The sequence below is a fragment of the Temnothorax longispinosus genome, chromosome 1, assembly GCF_030848805.1.
Source record: "Temnothorax longispinosus isolate EJ_2023e chromosome 1, Tlon_JGU_v1, whole genome shotgun sequence".
Lineage (NCBI taxonomy): Eukaryota > Metazoa > Arthropoda > Insecta > Hymenoptera > Formicidae > Temnothorax > Temnothorax longispinosus.
In genome coordinates, this window is record NC_092358.1 from 12785334 (window position 1) to 12807773 (window position 22440).

The 22440-nt window shown below is 33.7% G+C and overlaps 1 protein-coding gene and 1 long non-coding RNA gene across 6 annotated transcripts; both read left to right on the forward strand.

Annotated features, from left to right (window-relative positions):
• Window positions 1-11655: 11655 nt before the first annotated feature.
• Window positions 11656-15862, forward strand: LOC139811855 (uncharacterized). Its single transcript, XR_011731760.1, has 3 exons — window positions 11656-11794; window positions 11893-12742; window positions 15538-15862. It is a non-coding gene; the product is annotated as an uncharacterized lncRNA (long non-coding RNA).
• A 3980-nt stretch (window positions 15863-19842) lies between these two features.
• Window positions 19843-22215, forward strand: LOC139810785 (brefeldin A-inhibited guanine nucleotide-exchange protein 1-like). Of its 5 annotated transcripts, none has more exons than XR_011731478.1 (4): window positions 19843-19949; window positions 20340-21126; window positions 21212-22067; window positions 22201-22215. XR_011731478.1 is itself a non-coding variant. In XM_071774664.1 (4 exons), the coding sequence occupies exons 2-3, from the start codon at window positions 20486-20488 to the stop codon at window positions 20913-20915; spliced, it is 330 nt and encodes a 109-aa protein (XP_071630765.1). In that variant the 5' UTR covers window positions 19843-19949; window positions 20340-20485; the 3' UTR covers window positions 20916-21126; window positions 21212-21448. The 5 variants fall into 5 exon arrangements, 4 of the variants coding, with proteins under 4 accessions (XP_071630765.1, XP_071630789.1, XP_071630782.1 ...); XM_071774664.1 differs by lacking the exon at window positions 22201-22215 and having other exon boundaries at window positions 20340-20738; window positions 20839-21126; window positions 21212-21448; XM_071774688.1 differs by lacking the exon at window positions 22201-22215 and having other exon boundaries at window positions 19868-19907; window positions 20340-20738; window positions 20839-21126; window positions 21212-21448.
• The last annotated feature ends 225 nt before the right edge of the window (window positions 22216-22440 follow it).

The following is a 22440-nucleotide window of genomic DNA, read 5'->3' on the forward strand; positions in this document are numbered from 1 at the left end:
GGCCGGTATTCATAATCAGATCTTGTTTCAAGACCGTCTTAAGTAATATCTTAATGCATGGTCTACAATGCAAGTCGTGGGTCGTTAGTCGTAGGAAATGGACCAATCACAATCGAATTTGAAGAGAATAATCGGCTGTGATAGGTCAATTCTTACGACTCATGACTTTACGACTTGCATTGTAGACCTAGCATAAGCTGCTGATACGGCTCTGTGATTGGTTAATGACATCTTAAGATTATACTTAAGATGGTCTTATAGAGCCTTAGCACATAACATGGCGTATTGGTCTACGGTCCGTATTCATAGTCGGATCTTATTTCAAGACTGTTTTAAGTAATGTCTTAAGATGCTAATGCGGCTCTGTGATTGGTTCATAACATCTTAAGATCGTACTTAAGATGGTCTTAGATATAAGATTTGACTATGAATACCGGCCTACGTCATTTATTTTCAGAATAATTAAACATAATTCTTAATTATTCTTTAAAAATGATTAGATTGTTTACTTACTTTTGATTTGTAGCACGCTAATAATAAGTAGTACGACATATAAGTTGTACGTCAATTCTTGTGCGTTGCTTACGTTTAAGGCTGCGGTCACATGGACTGATATTTTCCGCGTAACGCGTAACGCGTAACCAATCAGAAGGACCGTCTACAATAGCCGTAAGAGAATGCAGTAAGATGTAAGCAGTAAGCTATTGACCAACCGCAGTCAATTATTCTTGAACTGTAAAAATTCCATTAGTCAATAGCTTACTGCTTACGTCTTACTGCACACTCATACGGCTATTGTAGACGGTGCTAGAGACATTCCGTGTTTTCTGTTACGCGGAATTGAATGTCCTTAGTTCACATGAGCCATTTTTTTCGCATAACGCGTATCGCGTAACCAATCATATCGTTGATTCTTTTAGAATATTCCAATAGAAATATATGTCAAACGTCGTAATTTATTGGTTACGCGATACGCGTTTAACCTCATTAAAATTAGACATCAAATTCAACGTATTATTACACTTGGACACCGAAAACTATGGAGTGCACTATCTGGACCTCATCATCAGCAACCTGGGACACGTGGACATTGAATTCAAGATATTAATACACGTAGACACCGAAAACTACGGTGGACCTCGTCATCGGCAACGTGGGACACCTAGACATCGAATTCAACGTATTATTACACCTGGACACCGAAAACTATGGAGCGCACTATCTGGACCTCGTCATCGGCAACCTGGGACACCTAGACATCAAATTCAACGTATGATTACACCTGGACACCGAAAACTATGAAGCGCACTATCTGGAACCCGTCATCGGCAACCTGGGACACGTGGACATCGAATTCAAGGTATTAATACACGTAGACACCGAAAACTACGGAGCACACTATGTGAACCTTGTCATCGGCAACGTGGGACACCTAGACATCGAATTCAACGTATTATTACACCTGTACACCGAAAACTATGGAGCGCACTATCTGGACCTCGTCATCGGCAACCTGGGACACGTGGACATCGAATTCAAGGTATCAATACACCTAGACACCGAAAACTACGGAGCGCGCTATCTGGACCTCGTCATCGGCAACCTGGGACACGTAGACATCGAATTCAACGTACGATTACACCTGGATACCGAAAACTATGAAGCGCACTATCTGGACCTCGTCATCGGCAACCTGGGATACCTAGACATTGAATTCAAGCTTGATTCATAAGAATCGACTTAAAAATTCCCTAGCGGCAGAATTAAAATTATGTCTAGACATAATAAAAATTGGCTGAATTAAAATTATGTGTACACATAATTTTAATTCATTTTTATTATGTCTAGACATAATAAAAATTAGCTGAATTAAAATTATGTGTACACATAATAAAAATGAATTAAAATTATGTGTACACATAATTTTAATTCATACAATTTTTATTATGTGTACACATAATAAAAATGCGGAATTATAATAAAAATTGGCTGAATTAAAATTATGTGTAGACATAATAAAAATTGTATGAATTAAAATTATGTGTACACATAATAAAAATGCGGATTTATTTTTATGTCAGACATAATTTTAATTCATCCAATTTTTATTATGTCTAGACATAATTTTAATTCATACAATTTTTATTATGTCTAGACATAATTTTAATTCATACAATTTTTATTCTTTCTAATAAAAATTGGATGAATTAAAATTATGTGGGTGTAATTAAAATTCAAAGTTTGATCATCTAAACATTTATGTATTTAGATAAAATTTTTATTCGTTGAATTAAAATTATGCCTTGACATAATTTTAATTCTGAATTTTAATTATGTCTTGACATAATAATAATTGTAGGATTAAAAATTATGTCCTGCTATAATGAAAATCTGGTTTTATTTTTATACACGTTGTGCGTTGTATTTGAGCATAATTTTAATTTAGTAAATTAAATAATGTCAGGATGCGTAATACAAATTCTAAATTATTTTTATATTTGGACAGAATTTTTATTCAGTAAATTATTGTGTCGAAACATAAATTTAGTTTACCGCATTATTGACTCAACATGATAATATTTTAAAGAAATACTATTTATCTATGGCACGCCGTTTTGCTATTTAATACTATCATAAAAATTCTACCAAATTAAATTGATACTCAAAGAAAAGAAATTATTTTATGTCTAGACATATTTATAATTCATTGAATTATTATTAAGCTATTACATAATTGAAAATGCAGAATTAAAATTATGTCTAGACAAAATATTAATTCTGAATTTATTTTATGTTATGACATAAAATGTTTTCGGAAATTAAAATTATGCACATAATTGTAATTGCCGATTTTGTATTATGTACATAATTTTAATTTTACAATTTGTATTATGTACATAATTTTAATTCTTGAATTTTTATCTACATAATTTTAATTCTTGAATTTCTATTATGTACATAATTTTAATTCTTCAATTTCTATTATGTACATAATTTTAATTTTAATTCTAGATTTTTTATGTACATAATTTTAATTCTTGAATTTCCATTACGTACATAATTTTAATTCTTCAATTTCTATTATGTACATAATTTTAATTCTGGAATTTTTATGTACATAATTTTAATTCTTGAATTTTTATTATGTACATAATTTTAATTCTTGAATTTCCATTATGTACATAATTTTAATTCCTGAATTTTTATTATGTACATAATTTTAATTCTTGAATTTCCATTATGTACATAATTTTAATTCCTGAATTTTTATTATGTACATAATTTTAATTCTTGAATTTCCATTATGTACATAATTTTAATTCCTGAATTTTTATTATGTACATAATTTTAATTCCTGAATTGCCATTATGTACATAATTTTAATTCTTGAATTGCCATTATGTACATAATTTTAATTCTTGAATTGCCATTATGTACATAATTTTAATTCCTGAATTTTTATTATGTACATAATTTTAATTCTTGAATTTCCATTATGTACATAATAGAAATTCAAGAATTAAAATTATGTACATAATTTTAATTCCTGAATTTTTATTATGTCTAGACATAATAAAAATTCATCCAATTTTTATTATGTCTAGACATAATTTTAATTCTGCCGCTAGGGAATTTTTAAGTCGATTCTTATGAATCAAGCTTGAATTCGATGTCCACGTGTCCCAGGTTGCCGATGACGGGGTCCAGATAGTGCGCTCCATAGTTTTCGGTGTGTGTGTGTCCAGGTGTAATAATACGTTGAATTCGATGTCTAGGTGTCCTACGTTGCCGATGACGAGGTCCACATAGTGCGCTCCGTAGTTTTCGGTGTCTAGGTGTATTAATACCTTGAATTTGATGTCCACGTGTCTCAGGTTGCCGATGACGAGGTCCAGATAGTGCGCTCCGTAGTTTTCGGTGTCTACGTGTATTAATATTTTGAATTCGATGTCCACGTGTCCCAGGTTGCCGATGACGGGGTCCAGATAGTGCGCTTCATAGTTTTCGGTGTCCAGGTGTAATAATACCTCGAATTCGATGTCCACGTGTCCCAGGTTGCCGATGACGAGGTCCACATAGTGCGCTCCATAGTTTTCGGTGTCTAGGTGTATTAATACCTTGAATTCGATGTCTACGTGTCCCAGGTTGCCGATGACGAGGTCCAGATAGTGCGCTCCGTAGTTTTCGGTGTCTAGGTGTATTAATACCTTGAATTCGATGTCCACGTGTCCCAGGTTGCCGACGACGGGTTCCAGATAGTGCGCTCCATAGTTTTTGGTGTGTGTGTGTCCAGGTGTAATAATACGTTGAATTCGATGTCTAGGTGTCCTACGTTGCCGATGACGAGGTCCACATAATGCGCTCCGTAGTTTTCGGTGTCTAGGTGTATTAATACCTTGAATTCGATGTCCACGTGTCCCAGGTTGCTGACGACAAGGTTTAGATAGTGCGCTTCATAGTTTTCGGTGTCGTAATAATACGTTGAATTTCATGTCTAATTTTAATGAGTTTTGTTAATTATTTTGGCTAAAATTTTGGAAAAACAAATTCGTAATTCCGACCGGCCAACATGTCGAAATTACGGATTCGTTTATCCTAAATTTTAGTCAAATTAATTAACAAATCTCATTAAAATTATGCTCGTTTTAATCAGTAAGATCAGCCGTAACCCGGTACAGAGCCGGATTTTTCATTTTGGCTCTTAAAAATTTATAATAAAAAAAGACTCGCAGCTAACCCAACCTGACACAGGTCTCCACCGTGACTCCTGCCGATTCTTAAGGATCGACAGGAGTACGGGTGCACTTTATGCACTAAATGCATTTTAAACTGCACTTTAACTGCAATATTCGTAATTATGTACATAATTTTAATTCTTGAATTTCTATTATGTACATAATTTTAATTCCCGAATTTTTATTATGTACATAATTTTAATTCATGAATTTTTATTATGTACACACGGCGTCAGAAATGCCTTTACACCAAAATGGCTGATGTGCCCCAATAGTAGCCATTTTGGTGTAAAGGCATTTCTGACGCCGTACGTGTGTACAGCTCCGGTAACTTAGCCGGTCAACTTCGACTTTATTAATTTTCATATTTTTTTATCGTTTGTTGGTCGTTTGTTGGTGATTGTTGGCCTAATTACAACGCTTGTTGGTTCTTAATTTTTTTTTTAATTTAAAAAGAAAAATTAGCATTAAGTTAGCCGGAAAAATTTTATTTTTAATTTCAAAAAAGCCTAATTGATGCGTAATCGTTTGCTGATGATTGTTGGTCTAATTTTAGCGTTTGTTGGTTTATTATTAGTCTTAAAAACGAAAAAAAAAACGAAAAATTATCTCACATATTAAAGTAATCAAAGATTGGTTTATTTGCCTACGACTTAAGCTTTATTTCTATCAATTTAAGGCTAACATCTACAAAACTGCCATATAAATACGGGCCTTAACATCGGCAGAAAATCGCGAAAAGATAAAAAAACATGGTGGTTTGTGGGAAGCACACACACACACACACAACAGGGGGGTGCGAGGGGGGGCTTCGGCCCCCCCCTTTCCCGCACCCACCCCGCCGGTAGGCTGCGTGGACCTCGCTTTACAACATAAAGTACATGCTAAGTTGTAAAACGAAATTATACCTGGGACACGTGGACATCGAATTCAAGGTATTAATACACCTAGACACCGAAAACTACGGAGCGCATTATGTGGACCTCGTCATCGGCAACGTAGGACACCTAGACATCGAATTCAACGTATTATTACACCTGGACACACACACCAAAAACTATGGAGCGCACTATCTGGAACCCGTCATCGGCAACCTGGGACACGTGGACATCGAATTCAAGGTATTAATACACCTAGACACCGAAAACTATGGAGCGCACTATGTGGACCTCGTCATCGGCAACCTGGGACACGTGGACATCGAATTCGAGGTATTATTACACCTGGACACCGAAAACTATGAAGCGCACTATCTGGACCCCGTCATCGGCAACCTGGGACACGTGGACATCGAATTCAAAATATTAATACACGTAGACACCGAAAACTACGGAGCGCACTATCTGGACCTCGTCATCGGCAACCTGAGACACGTGGATATCGAATTCAAGGTATTAATACACCTAGACACCGAAAACTACGGAGCGCACTATGTGGACCTCGTCATCGGCAACGTAGGACACCTAGACATCGAATTCAACGTATTATTACACCTGGCACACACACACACACACACACACACACACACACACACACACACACACACACCGAAAACTATGGAGCGCACTATCTGGACCCCGTCATCGGCAACCTGGGACACGTGGACATCGAATTCAAGGTATTAATACATGTAGACACTAAAAACTATGAAGCGCACTATCTGGACCTCGTCATCGGCAACCTGAGACACGTGGACATCGAATTCAAGCTTGATTCATAAGAATCGACTTAAAAATTCCCTAGCGGCAGAATTAAAATTATGTCTAGACATAATAAAAATTGGATGAATTTTTATTATGTCTAGACATAATAAAAATTCAGGAATTAAAATTATGTACATAATTTTAATTCTTGAATTTCTATTATGTACATAATGGAAATTCAAGAATTAAAATTATGTACATAATGGCAATTCAGGAATTAAAATTATGTACATAATAAAAATTCAGGAATTAAAATTATGTACATAATGGAAATTCAAGAATTAAAATTATGTACATAATAAAAATTCAGGAATTAAAATTATGTATATAATGGAAATTCAAGAATTAAAATTATGTACATAATAAAAATTCAGGAATTAAAATTATGTACATAATGGAAATTCAAGAATTAAAATTATGTACATAATAAAAATTCAGGAATTAAAATTATGTACATAATGGAAATTCAAGAATTAAAATTATGTACATAATAAAAATTCAAGAATTAAAATTATGTACATAATAAAAATTCGAGAATTAAAATTATGTACATAATGGGAATTCCGAATAAATATTATGTCTTGACATAATAAAAATTTCTTTCAAATTAAAATTTTATATGAAATCTAGGATTGAAATGATAGTAGCACGTAATTCTAATTTTCAATTTTCATTATGTCATGGCATAATTTTTATTCACTGAAATTCTATTAACCATGACATAATTTTAATTCGTGAATTTTTATTATGTTGCAGCATAATTTTAATTTACTGAATTACTATGATAGCTTACATAATTTAAATTTCTGCAATTATTATTATGTTACGATATAATAAAAATACATTAATATTATCTCATGACATAATAAAAATGAATTAAAATTATGTCTTGACATAAAAGTAATTCGACATATAAACTGTACCTTTCTCTATGTATGGCACGCCGTTTTGCTATTTATTCATAAAATTTTTATTTTGAATTAATTTTACGTGAATACATAATTTTAATTCATTTTTATTATGTTATGACATAATAAAAATGGTTCCGAAAAACTATCTACTTCAGTTTAAATCAATTACTGAATTTTTATTTTAGATTAAAAAATCTTATTAATAAATAGCAAAACGGCGTGCCATAATTTATCTAAACCTTCTTAAGCTTTAAATAAGAAAAGTGGGTAATACGGAAAGTCTTTTATAAAAATAAGGTGAATAAATTTTTTTCTTTACTAAGAATGGTTTTATAAAGTGATTTACTTTCATAATGCAACGCAAAAATAAAATGCTTCTAAATTTAAATAACTGATGTCATAATAAAAATTGACACGCTTAAATTGTGGCAGCATGTAAATTACAAAATTTAAAAATGCGATTTATTCTGTACATTTTAAATAATGCACGCCTTCAATGTGTTCCTACGAAATTGCATTCAATTTTTCAAAATTTTGCAAAGTGAAAGATTTAATTATGTTAAGACATAATAAAAATGCATTATAATTATGTCTACACATAAGAATAATGCTACATTTCTTTATAAAACGCTGTGAAACGCCGTTTTATTTTTCAGTAGCATAAATAATATTTTACTTGATATAAACGTTTCAAAAAATAATTGTCTGAGAAAAATTGCAATTCTTATTCATGAATTAAAATTATGTCTAGACATAATTTTAATTCAGCCAATTTTTATTATGTCTAGACATAATTTTAATTCATTAATAAGAATCGCGATTTTTCTTAAGACAATTATTATTCTATCTTTTGTATTGAATGGAATATTTATTATGTTATTAAAAAGTAAAACGGCTCATCGCCTTATCAATTTTTATTATGTTATGACATAATTTTAATTGGATGAATTAAAATTATGTCTAGACATAAAAAAAATTGGACGAATTAAAATTATGTCTAGACATAATAAAAATTAGATAAATTAAAATTATGTCTTGACATAAAAATAATACCGAATTTTTATTATGTGTAGACATAATTTTAATTCGTCCAATTTTTATTATGTCTAGACATAATTTTAATTCATTAATAAAAATCGCAATTTTTCTTAGACAATTATTTTTCGAAACTTTTATATCGAGTACAATATTATTGATGCTATTGAAAAGTAAAACGGTGTGCCATCCAATTTTCGTCAAATTTTACTTTGACGAATTAAAATTATGTCTAGACATAATTTTAATTAATTATTTTTATGCCTAGACATAATAATAATGTTTCTAAACCATATTTCCCTTTATTGTAAATTGGAGAATTAGTTTTTATTTGTATACTAAAAATGTTTGCTATTAAAAAGTAAAACGGCATACCATAGGGATGCGTTATGCGGGATAGCTCTGATTAGTTCCCTAAGAGCACAGTTGACGGAAAGTCGACGGCAAGTTGACTTTTATAAGCCGACTTCCAGTCGACTTCTAAAAATGACGGAAAGTCGACTAAAAGTCGACTTCTAAATAGTCGACTTATAGAAGTCGACGGAAAGTCGACTTTTAAATAGTCGACTTATAGAAGTCGACTAAAAGTCGACTTATAAATAGTCGACTTATAAAAAAGACGGAAAACAGTCAAGCGGTGCGTCATGCATCATCAATATGGCGGCGAATCTCAACCCAGATAGCCAAGTCTGTTCGAACAAATAATGCCAAATACTTGCTACAAATTTTGGTTTCAGAAATGGTACAAATATGCATTAAAATTTGTTTTATCAAATGTTGTCGACAAACTGCTAGCAAATACGTAGCAAAACATGCGTACACAATTGACGCCAAATTGATACCAAATATCGAGCAAAGCTTTTAGTAGTACCTGATAACAAATTGGCATCAAATTGCCGCTAAAATTAGTTGACAAAATCTAACGCCAAATTAATGCCAAATATTGAGCAAATTTTGGTGACAAAGCTTGAGAACAAATTGACGCCAAATACCGAGCAAAGCTTAGCAACTACCTGATAACAAATTGGCATCAAATTGCTGTTAAAGTTTGTTGACTAAAGGTGGAAGCACATAAAATTGCAGAAGCCATGAGCAGAATGCAGAAGCCATATGCGCATGCGCTATGGTATCTGAAGAGCTCTAACAGATACCATAGCGCATGCGCATATGGCTTCTGCATTCTGCTCATGGCTCCTGCAATTTTATGTGCTTCCACCTTAAACCTAAGAGCCACCGCACAAGACTCTCGTATGGTCACGTAGCGTAACATAACGTGAGCCAACGCACAAGAAACGTATTGGTTACGGCCGTTACGGCGTTATACGTTTCTTGTGCGTTGATCTACGTTACGTTACCATACGAGAGCTTGTGCGGAGGCTCTAACCGATACGTTTCTTGTGCGTTGATTCACGTTACGTTACGCTACGTGACCATACGAGAGTCTTGTGCGGTGGCTCTAACACCAAATTGATGCCAAATATTGAGTTTCATTCAGATGGCGCGACACATGAGTCGCCACTTTCAAAGCGCCCCCACCTCCTTCATAGTATAACTAGTATGCTCACTCTTATCATTTTTCGTGGTTTGCGCCGATCCGTACTGCGCATCGCCATTATTTCGGCGGAGACCAATCAGAGGATTTTTATATATGTGGTAGTGCAAAATCGGTGTGACGCTTGGTATGTGTGATAGCGCAAAGTCGGTGTGACGCCACAGAGGTTAATTTTCGGTGAAATATTGCATCAATCAGACGCCAAAATGAATAAAAGCAAAAATCACCTAATTTGCAGCGTTCGAGGCTGCCAAAATAGAGGAGCATTTTTTGTTTCTTCAAAGCATACCAAAACCAAAATTCAAATTTCGGGAATTTAAAATTGCCACATAATAATTTCATTTTTTACGTGTGCTCATTGGAAGCGATTTTCAATGAGCACTTTCAAAATATTGTTTTAGAGAAAAATGTTATACAAAAATTATTAACAGAGGCTGAACTAACAACATTTAAGCACCCATGCAGCAGGTTTCCACATTTATACTTAAAAAAATTATTTTTTAGAATGCGGTTATATTACACGTTAAAATTTATAAATCGTAACTTTCGATCATCCAATAACCCAAATAAAATGATTATTTGGAGCACGAATGAATACCGCTGTATATGTAAATACATGAAATGTATACATGTAAAAATGTATTTAACAAATACCGCTGTATAGACAATAAAAGTAAATTTACAAACATTATATTGTTTTTGCATTATTAATTTTAATTAAACTTTACCACGAATATAAAATCTTTAACGACAAATAATAATCGGACTATTTTTTTTATAATTTCCACTTTAATCTCATAATTTATAATAATTATTTCAAATATAATTAGCATTCGAGTAATTCATCGAAACATTGTTATTCTAGCAATTTCATTAATCACTTTTATTCATATAATATTTTTTGTGTATTTCTACCTATTAGACCATATATTCCCAATAAGAATGAATAATGTATACAGTTTTTTTGCACATTTAACAAGTAACATTACTCAAGTGTGTCACACGCCAATTTTTTTGAAAGTGTGTACACATAGAACTTAAAAAAATATTTGTGTCGTATTTTTTTATTTTTGCTTATAAAGCGTTTTAAGAGTATAATAGGGACCACCTTCGAAATATTAACCTTCTACACCCTATATACTTTATCTTGAATGGTTTTTGCACCAAAATAATATCTTTAGGAGTTTTCAGGGTTTTCTGGTCTGTATTTTTACAAAAAATTGACGTGCATAATCTAAAGGATTATTATACATAGAATTGAGAAGGTTAATATTTCGAGGATAGTTTCTACTCTTAAAACGCTTTATAAGCAAAAATAAAAAAACACGACACAAATATTTTTCAAAGTTCTACATGTGTGCATAGTTTCGAAAAAATCGGCGTATGACATTTGGGCAGTGTTACTTGTAAGTACTACAACCCGGGGCCCTTTAACCGCTTGATACGTCGATGGTCCTCCAAAAACATGGCGGCGAATCGGAAACCAATAGATCAAAGGTGCCGACAGAGAGTGAGCATACTAGTTATACTCATGGTGTAAAGAAAGTAAGGTGTGCTCATACCGAGGACGCGTTTTCGTATCGTTCTGCGCATTGTACCAACCGCCTCCATTTTTAAATTCGTATGTTTACGTTGAAAGACACTTAACCTTAATTTTAGACGTCTGTGCTGCAGTACCCGGCAATTATGCGAGTAAAAAGTATATTAACATGCCTTCATGTGCAGTAAAAAGTTGCCGAAGTTATACGGGGAAAAAGGGATCTGAATATCTCAGATTTTTTAGATTTCCTGCAGATCCAGTAATGAGTGAGCAATGGAAAGTTATCTGCGGAAATGAAAATATTAATGTAAAAAATGGTATGTTAAACAAAAACACTTTCTATTTTGATGTATTTGTTAATACTATAATAAATAAATAAATAAAAATAATAAATATTTTGTACATATATGTGTAGCTCGTATCTGTTCGCTTCATTTTCATGCAAATGCATACAAAGAGGCTTTATGGATGCAATCTGTTCTGGGAGCAGGACACTCAGAAAAAAATGAAAAAAGTGACAAACACAAAAAATATTAATATTTATTCACGTTTTATATTATTAGTAAATAACTGTGTTTATTGGTTTTTCATTGTTTCATTTATTTTATTATACTTGACCATACATATTGTATATGTATATTTAATATATATACGTTCGTAATAAAATGTTCCGTTCGTTACTTGTTCATCTGAAAAAAAATTTTTTTAAATTTATTATTATTTTCTTTATGTAAATGTTTAATTTTTTTATTACAATTTTATATAATATATGCATATTGAACGTACATTTTATTTTCTTCCTTTATTTTATCCTTTTATTAATTTTATGCAAATTGTATAAAAATGAGTGTGATATGTCAATTTAATTTGCCACTACAAAATGGCGGCCGCTGGAACAAAATTTGATTGGTTGTTCAAAAACCTGCGTAATAGCACACCTTACTTTCTTTACACCATGGTTATACTATTGCTTCCTCGCTCCTCGCTCTCGTTTAGTGTCATGGCCGCTCTTGCTACGTTTCTTCGGACGAGAAGAGTACGTTTTTTTTTCTTTCGTAACTGATTGAGCTAAGCGGCACGTATTTTGGAGACCAACCGAGCGAAATTCGACTTCCCAAGGAGAGCTCACCGCCAGGAAAAGGAGAGCTGCGGCAGCTTGCGTCCGAGAGGGAGGATTGAGGCAAGGAGTCCAGTCCAGCGAGCAGGGCTCTTCCGATATTCTCATTTGGGACGCCATATTGGAAGATCGACATTGAAAGGGCGCTGTAAGGTTAATTCTCGTTTTGAGATCTTGGAATTGATCTCATTCTTGTGACTCTGGTTTATATTCTAGCCCTAGAATTGATCTCGTAGACAAATGCAGAGGCCCCCTCTTTTTTCTTTTCTTTTTTTACTTTAATTTCAATCAGTAATCCAGACTCTTTAATTCCGACCTGTAAGATCTGGTTAATTCTCGTCTTGAGATCTTGGAATTGCTCTCATACTTGTGGCTCTGGTTTATATTCTAGCCCTAATGTAATTTTAATATATGCATTACAATTTTACACTGTCAAATAATAAATAATATTGTTTGATAATAATAACAACAGTATAGATAATAGTAACAATTTTATTACTTGACTTATTTTATTTTATTTTTGACAACTCGTATATACATTAATTGTGGCTAAGGTCTATACTATGTCATACGGCGGTATTCATAGTCGGATCTTATATCTAAGATCGTCTTAAGTCTGGTCTAAAGCAGTCTTAAGACTCCGTCCAGCCAATCAAATAACCGTATTAGCAACTTAAGACATTACTTAAGACGGTCTTAAAATAAGATCCGACTATGAATACCGCCCATAGTGTAGATCTTAGCTACGTTTCTGGCAAGTCAATCCAAAGTATGCGGCTTTATTCTTTATCCTTTTTATCTATAGCAATTTTATTTTTTTTTATTTTTTAATTATTTTTTATGTATTATCTCTTATGTATCAGGTTTCTGAAGAAGACTACGTATATAAAGTTGAAACGTAAAACGTTAATTGTATTTAAAATTTGTTTAATTAAACGAGATTTTGTTTTTAAAGAGTGAAAACAGGATCGGCCCCATTTTTTTCGCATTCGATTTGGTCATGAAGTAGGTACATACCAAACGAAAGATCTCGTCAATCTGATTACGGATATGTCAGTCTCAGAGTGTACCTATTTACCGTTCCAGAGATATCGGGCTCCAAAAATTCCAAAACCAATAGATGATGCCTGTTATGAACGTTCTCGGTAATGTCAATCTCGGGGTAGGATATACGACTCGGGACTCGGGTCAGAGAGAATAATCTTTATTGTCTTTTTGAGGAGACCGATAGCTTTCGTGGTCTCTGCGCTACTGGTTTCGCCGGTTTTGGAATTTTTGGAGCCCGATATCTCTGGAACGGTAAATAGGTACGCTCTGAGACTGACATATCTGTAATCAGATTGACGAGACCTTTCGTTTGGTACCTACTTTATGACCAAAATCAAATGCGAAAAAAATGGGGTCATTTGCCTATGAACACTTGTTCTCACTCTTTAAGTTGATGACCTTTTTATAACTCGAAAATCAGCCAGCCTTCTATCCTATAGTTTATTTTGTACTGTTAGTTTTTTTAATTTAGTTAATATTTTTTTCCATTAACACATTTGTTATAGTGATTGTGCAGTAGAAAATCTGAAAAAATAAATGTTTTTAAAGAGTAAAGATAGTATATATTTTGAAATATATGTATTTTATGTAAACATAACATTTAAATTTATTTGCAGTTTATTTTAGAACATGCCAAAAAACACCGTTTCATAAGCTTTCCAAGAAAGTTAAAAGGCAGAAAGTGAATGTTGAAGTTGTAGAAAAACTCAATTCAACAGATTCTTTAATTGAATTCGATCAATCGCATATTCAGCAAGCACATGTTTCCGTTAAAAAAGCCAAAATTCCGTAATACCAGATTTTCTTCATAATCAAAAAGAATCTGAACTTTCTCATTATTCTTAACTTTTTCATCATTCTGAACTTCCTCACCATTCTGAATTTTCTAATAATTCTGATTATTTTGAGTAGGGGATACCGGGGCTAACTCGACATCGGGGTAAACTTAACACTAGACTTTTTGCTAATTTAAATCTATCGCAGAAACTTGTTTTTCCTACTGTAAATGCGTCTTTATGTGCTGGTATTATCAACGGGATTTGATGACATTCTAAGTTATGGTGTAATTTTTAGCGCGACATAAGCGTTTTTGATGGTGAAAAGTAATTTTTCTGATCTCTCGAAAATTTCTACTCTTTCATCGAGCTTTACTCTTGCAAACCTATACATATGTAAGTGATTTTCATGGGAAATTTGATGCTCTATATGAATCCGATAATTGTTTTTGGATATTTTCAAAATTTTCATGTTTTTAAAGTGACAAAACGTGAAAAACGACGTCCGGGGCAAAGTCAACACCACGCCGTTTCGTCGGCAGTAACAAACGATGCTTGTCATGCAGCCGTATGGCTCATGACAAATGTATGCGCACGTTTGATCGCGAGTTTACCTGCATTAATTGTTTTTCAGACATGAGTTTAGATGAAGATAATTGAAAGTTCAACAATTTTTGATCTCATTATTTTAAATAATTGTTCTAGCTACTTTATTCCGAATTTTTGTACTTTTTAAGTACACAATAAACAATGTATTTTCATTTTCAGACAGCAAAAAATAAGTTCCAGATCAAATTGTGTCGATCAGACAAAGTGTTGAGTTTGCCCTGGCGGGGTGTCGAGTTTACCCCGGCATTTTTCAATTCAAAAATTTGTCTTTGCGTCACTTTTCCTTTTCTAGCGGCAAAACAAAGCGACTTACAGCAAAACTTTCTGAATCAATTTTGTACCTGAAGGAACACTCTTTAAATATATATCATTGAATTTGCCTAAAAATTTTAATTAAATATTAAAAATTGCCTTTAAAAAAATAGTGTCGAGTTAGCCCCGGTCTTCTCTACTCTGAACACTTTGATTTCGAGAATAACGATAATTATAGAAATATATTTAACATTAACAGATACATCGGCAAACGAGGCTCATTCAGATGACAACGATGATAACTCTGAAAATTGCGAGAATAGTGATAAGAACAATGAGAACCAAAAAAACGATGAGGAAAAAAATTTCCCATAAAGATATTTTATAAATTTATAAATTCACATTGTATAACATTTACTGTAATTAATATATAATTAATTATTTTATTGCCACCGTTAGATTTTATAAATGTCTTATAATGTTTTATAAATATAAAGATTTCTTTTAACATATGTATAAAATAATTTATCAATAAGTCAATAAAATTGTAAATCAATAAAAAATTATAGGTATGTTTTTTATAATTTAATGCTTTTAATTTTCCCTTAAAAAATATATTTTAGTATTTATTAATGGCTACGTAACAAGGCTTGCTGCAATTTGGCGTCAACCTGTGTCATCAAGATTTGCTCTGTATGCCAATTTGCTGTTAAGTATTGTTCTCAAATCTTGTTTGATATTTAATATCAATTTGGCGTCGGGTTTTGTCAACAAACTTTGATAGCAATTTGTCAACAATTTGCCATTAGATTGCTGGCAAGCTTTGCTCGGTATTTGGTGTCAATTTGGCGTCAAGTTCTTTCGTCAAGGTTTGCTCGCAATTTGGCACAAATTTGCTGTCGAGCTTTTGTTGGCAAGCCTTGTTCACAATATGGCGCAAATTTGCCGTTAAACTTTTGCTGTCCTGTTTTGCTCGATATTTGGCGTCAATTTGATGTCAAGTCATGTACACAAGCTTTGCTAGCAAAACACAAGCGTATTGCAGACACAGATCGCACCGGATTTGTCGACAAGTTTTGCGCGTATTTGGTTACAATTTGCTGACAAATTGTTTACTGGGAAGGAGGCTAAAGGAACAGAGCTTTCGCGAGTGCGAGGAATACGTGCCGCGAGTCATAATCGTAATACTACGTTTACGCGAGCGTAAAGCGGGGAGCACACACTTCTGCACAACGCATAATGCGTAAGCATAAGAAAATTGATTGGTCCATACACATGTGCATAAAGAAATAAACCAATCAGTTTTCTTATGCTTACGCAATATGCGTTGTGCAGAAGTGTGTGCTCCCCGCTTTACTTCTGTAATAACTTAAGCGGGGAGCATTGCACACACTTCTGCACAACGCATAATGCGTAAGCATAAGAAAATTGATTGGTCCATACACATGTGCATAAGGAAATAGACCAATCAATTTTCTTATGCTTACGCATTATGCGTTGTGCAGAAGTGTGTGCTCCCCGCTTTAAGTCGTGATCAAACTACGGATTGGGATTGAGATTGGATTGAAATTTGACCAATTAGAGCAAAGTTCACTAAACTTGAAATTAGTTTCCTTTATTCTGATTGATTAAATTTCAATCCAATCTCAATCCCAATCCGTAGTCTGATCACGGCTTTACGATAATTCCTTCGCGTAAACGGGATTTTGTAGTAACTTATACTGCGTTTACGCGAGCGTTACTTCTGTAGTAACTTACAATATATCATTCGTTTACGCGAAGTAAATTATCGTAAGTTACTACAAAATCCCGTTTACGCGAAGGAAAATCTCGTTTACGCGAAGGAATTATCGTAAGTTACTACAAAAGTAACGCTCGCGTAAACGTAGTATTTAGGCTGAAGTCCCATGGCATGTATTTTCCGCGTAACGCGTAACCGCGTAACCAATTAGAAACGTTTCGCATTTTCGGTTATGCATATCGCGCTTCTGATTGGTTACGCGGTTACGCGTTACGCGGAAAATATATGCCATGGGACTCCAGCCTTATGATAACCCAGTGAACACATTTCATAACGGCAATATAACATGGAAGTTACATGTAATATCACAATGTTATTCTTGTGATATATAAGGGCTACATAACATGGAAGAAACATGCAATTTAACATTTTTTATATGCAGGTAATATAACTGTTATACATTTTTTTTTTGGCGTTACAGTTATGTAACAAAAATTGTGTAATTGTTACGTAACATGCTTGGATCAATGTTAGTATAACTAGTAATATTCTGGTAATATTAATGGGGTGTAACGGAATAATATATACAATATAAGACTGTTGATTTGCTTACTGCTCACGTTTTTCTATGTGCCCGGGCTCTTAAACCCTGCATCGTTTTATTTTGCTAGAGCTAATAATGATCTGCGCTTTTCATCATAAATTTTTCATTGTTTTTAAATATATATATTTTCAATATTTTGTTTGAAAGGTTTAATATTGTGCAGAGGCCTTTTAGTTTGCCTTAAGGCAAAAATTGTAATTTACAAAATACATAATTTATAATTAATAATTATTAATAATTTACAAGATATTTATAATTTATATGATCAATTTATATAATTATTCATCCATATCGGTAAATAACGTAATTAATCATCATGATGCATATTACAATTACATGTACCAATTTAGTAGAATGCATTTACGTACTGCTTCTATGTACATATAATAGATATAATGTCAATATTAAAAATTTGCAGCTATATACTTTTTTTAAACTTAATTTGTTTCTTAAGATGATTTTTGAAAAATTATATATTTGCGCTGGTTGTGACATATGTAGACTATATATAACACTTACATCAAATTAAGAAGTAGCCTAACACGTAAGGCAGTTGGCTCACGATCCAGAGGTCCCGAGTTCGAATCCCACCAAGGTAAGTGTTTTTTAAATACAAGAAAATATTTATAATCATAGACTGCATCTTAAGAAACAAATTTAGTTATAAAATGGTTATAAAATCTCGAAAAAAATAATTTTTTTTACGCTCATTATTACAGCTAGTATAACAGTTGGTGTAACTGTTACGTAATAGTTAAATAACACGTTATGTAACATGTTATATTGCTGAGTCGAAAATTGTAACTTACATGTAAGTTACATGTAACACTCTGGTTGATATAACCTGTTATATTCGGTTACATTGCCGTTGCATTGCTACTATATTATTGTGTTCACTGGGAATTTATTCCGCGTAAACGAGTGATATATCGTAAGTTACTACAGAAGAAACGCTCGTGTAAACGTAGTAATAGAGCGGTATTCATAAGTCAATGTCTTAAGCAGGGCACACACACCTTTCGTAGAACGTAATCTGGGGGTCGATTCTGTATTTTTTGGGACGAGGTGAAAATTACAAAAGTGAGGAAATTCACTAGAGAATCTATAGAGGATCTATAATTTTATTTTTTGAAATCTAGTAAATCTGTTCACTTTTGTAATTTTCACCTCGTCTCAAAATACAGAATCGACCTACTGGGCCAATTTCACCAACCACGGTTAGCTTAACCGACGGTTAAAGTTAGCAGTATTGACCAATACTATTGGTTAATGTCCATTTCTACCAATGTAGATTAACTTCTAATCTCGGTTTAACTTACTTTTTATCTTTTTCTAACTTTTAAAACTAGGAAAATAAGTTAAAAAGTTAAACCAAGATCAAAATACATAAGCATAGTGTATGTAGATTGAAAATTCAGAAGCCATAGCAGTATGCAGACACCATAGCGCATGCGCATATGGCTTCTGCATTCGTGCTCATGGCTCCTGCAATTTTATGTGCTTCCACCTTTAAAGAGCCACCGCACAAAACTCTCTTATGGTCACGTAGCATAACGTAACGTGAGTCAACGCACAAGAAACGTATCGGTTAAAGCGGGGAGCACACACTTTTGCCAGAGACTTCTGCACAACGCATAAAGATGAAATTTCATGGGCAGTGAAAAGCAGCAGCAGATCGTACTGATTGGGTGCAAAATAGAGAAGTTCTCGAGTTTCTAGAACTTTCTAGAAACTCGAGAACTTCTCTATTTTGCAGCCAATCAGTACGATCTGCTGCTGCTTTTCACTGCTCATGAAATTTCACCTTAATGCGTATGCATAAGAAAATTGATTGGTCCATACACATGACATGTGCATAAAGCCTTGTGTCCACGATGTTAGAAATCGCTCCGAGATCTCGGACAGAGAAAGAATTAACCAATCGCAATGGTCAATTGCCGAATTGTTGAAATGTGATTGGTCAATTTTTTCTCCGTCCAAGATCTCGGAGCGATTTCTAGTATCGTGGACACAAGGCTTTAGAAAATAGACCAATCAATTTTCTTAGCTTACGCATTATGCGTTGTGCAGGTGCCCGATTCTCTATCGACAAACGTATGCGTAAACTCTGCTCTAACAGAAAAGCTGCAAGCTTATTGGCTAAAAACTGTGCGATAGCCAATCAATTTGCAGCCTTTCTGTTAGAGCAGAGTTTGCGTATACGCTTCTCGTTAAGCCCGTATCATTCGTATGTAATTGACCGGAAATGAATGTCCGGGAAAGAATCTATTATATGAAATCGTTTGTAAGTATTTCGTATGAAGACTTTTGAAGTGCAATTGAAAAGGTTCGTGAGTCATTCGTTTAATTGTAATTAATTAATTATTTTTACACCATGCATTTAGCCGAAATAGATAAATTAATAAAAGTTTTTATACGGAATCGTTTGTATTTTGTATGAAGAGTTATGAAGTGTGATTAAAAAGGTTTGTGAGTCACCCAGATAATTTTAATTAAATATTTATAAACTCGGTAATTAGCCGAAATATAGATTTTTAATTATTTATGTTAAAAGAAGAAGGCGCTAGTGTTCCCGAAGGTTCGTCTGCAATCAGAATTAATATGAACGTTTTAAAAATTATTTTCTACTGAAATAAATAAATATACAGGCTAATGAGCCTGTAGCTATAAGCGATAGTTGCTAATTAAGTTTGTCACTCATATTTCCATCTTGCAGAGGACCTCCGTAACGAGATCAAAGATGTACACCAGCTGTGCAGGGTGAAGAGGTTATCTCAAACGCCCTTAATTGGGCCACAGCCCAATTAAGAGCGACTCAAATGTCATTACCGCTGAGAAGTACTTCTTGCCATTTGAGTCAGCATGTCAGAGCTAGTCACTACGGATTGTGGTGACACAGCACTGGACTGCCTGCAGAAGTTAATCGCATATAGCCATCTCACTGGCAATGTGCCTGATTCAACGGAGCCTAACAACTCTAACAAGCTGCTGATTGTGCGCATTGTCGAGACCATTTGCGGTTGCTTCACCGGTCCACAAACCGATGAGAGTGTGCAGCTGCAGATTATTAAAGCTCTACTGACTGTAATGACAACCCAGCAGGAGGTATACGAGGGTACGGTATTGTTATTGTTAACAATTCGTACTGTTTACAACGTTTACTGTCGTCGCGCAACCTGGTGAATCAAACAACAGCCTGTGCGACTCTCACGCAGATGATCAACGCGTGATCTTCGCGCGAATGGAGACTCAAGCGGAGGAAGAGAACGTGAGGCTTGATGGGGAACATTAGCAGGAGGATTCTGTCATAGCAAACGGCAAAACTGAAGCTGAGCTAAGTCTTAGTTAGCTAAGTCTAACTAGCTCATCTTCATGAAACTACGTTGCGTGCGTCTATTTAATGAGTAGAAAGCTCTTCAAATCACTTCGAGAGGATTATTAAAAGCGATCTCCTTATATCGCATATTTAATCAGATGTCGTCGACATTAGCTCACTTAGATAGGTACTGTTTATATATAAATATCATCTTTGTATGTAATGTATAAGTAAATGTAAGATGTTAACCGTTTAATAATAATATTTTTCAGATTATGCGTGCGAGTTAAGTGCGATCGGGATGCCGGGATCGGAGCAATAACATTGGTCGATTTACCGAAGTGACGTCATTAATCGCTCTCGGAGCGAGCAAACCCGGCCCAGTCGAAAACGCTATTAATTAAAATTCTTAAATAGCCTCTTAAATAGTCTAACTGTTAGTTCTTTCGCACGTTATTATGTAACATTAGCAAAGACTGAATCAAATTATACGTAAAGTGTGGCTTATCTTTATTTGTAACTCTATTGTACAATTTCACAGGACATCGAAAAAAAAGAAACGTTTAGATATTCTATAATTTATGTGTAAACAATACAGAACTTATAGAGAATTGATACATGCGCACCTTCCTCAAGAGCCGAGACTCGAGATCCGTGAAAAATATCGCCACTTTCGTAGAGCTTTTGTACAGTTTTACTCTTGGAATATCGCGAGAGAAAGAAAGACTTCGGAGATTTTTATCTGAATCGATCGACATAAAGAGAGAGCATAGTAAAGAAGCTATTAGCTTTCGAGAATTTGAACGCATAATACTTTGTTATAATACTATGAGCGAATTAGTTTACGTCACTCTGTCAAGTTTTAATATTAAAATTACTAATAATATATCGATATCGGTAGTTTAATAATAATACATTTAAAAGCGTTCAATTTAAAAGTAGGGCAATCCTAATAAACGACTGTAAAAAAAATTCAAGGTGGAACGCAATGGACAATTCGTTGCTCTGACATGCTAACTTAAATGGCAAGAAGTATACATACTTCTCAGCGGTAATGACATTTGAGTCTCTTTTAATTGGGTTGTGGCAGGGCGTTTGAGATAACCTGCTCTTCACCCTGCACAGCTGGTACATCTTTACAAACTTAATTAGCAACTATCGCTTATAGCTACAGGCTTATTATATATATTAGCCTGTATATATATTTATTTATTTCAGTATAAAATAATTTTTAAAACGTTCATATTAATTCTGATTGCAGACGGACCTTCGGGAACACTAGCGCCTTCTTCTTTTAACATGAATAACTAAAAATCTATATTTCGGCTAATTACCGAGTTTATAAATATTTAATTAAAATTATCTGGGTGACTCACAAACCTTTTTAATCACATTTCATAACTCTTCATACAAAATACAAACGATTCCGTATAAAAACTTTTATTAATTTATCTATTTCGGCTAAATGCATGGTGTAAAAATAATTAATTAATTACAATTA

Excerpts from the sequence above, each read along its gene's own strand:
- LOC139810785 (XM_071774664.1), top strand. The coding sequence starts at position 20,486 with ATGTCAGAGCTAGTCACTACGGATTGTGGTGACACAGCACTGGACTGC. Across the intron at positions 20,739-20,838 it reads CCAGCAGGAGGTATACGAGG|ATGATCAACGCGTGATCTTC; the intron begins GTACGGTATTGT and ends ACTCTCACGCAG.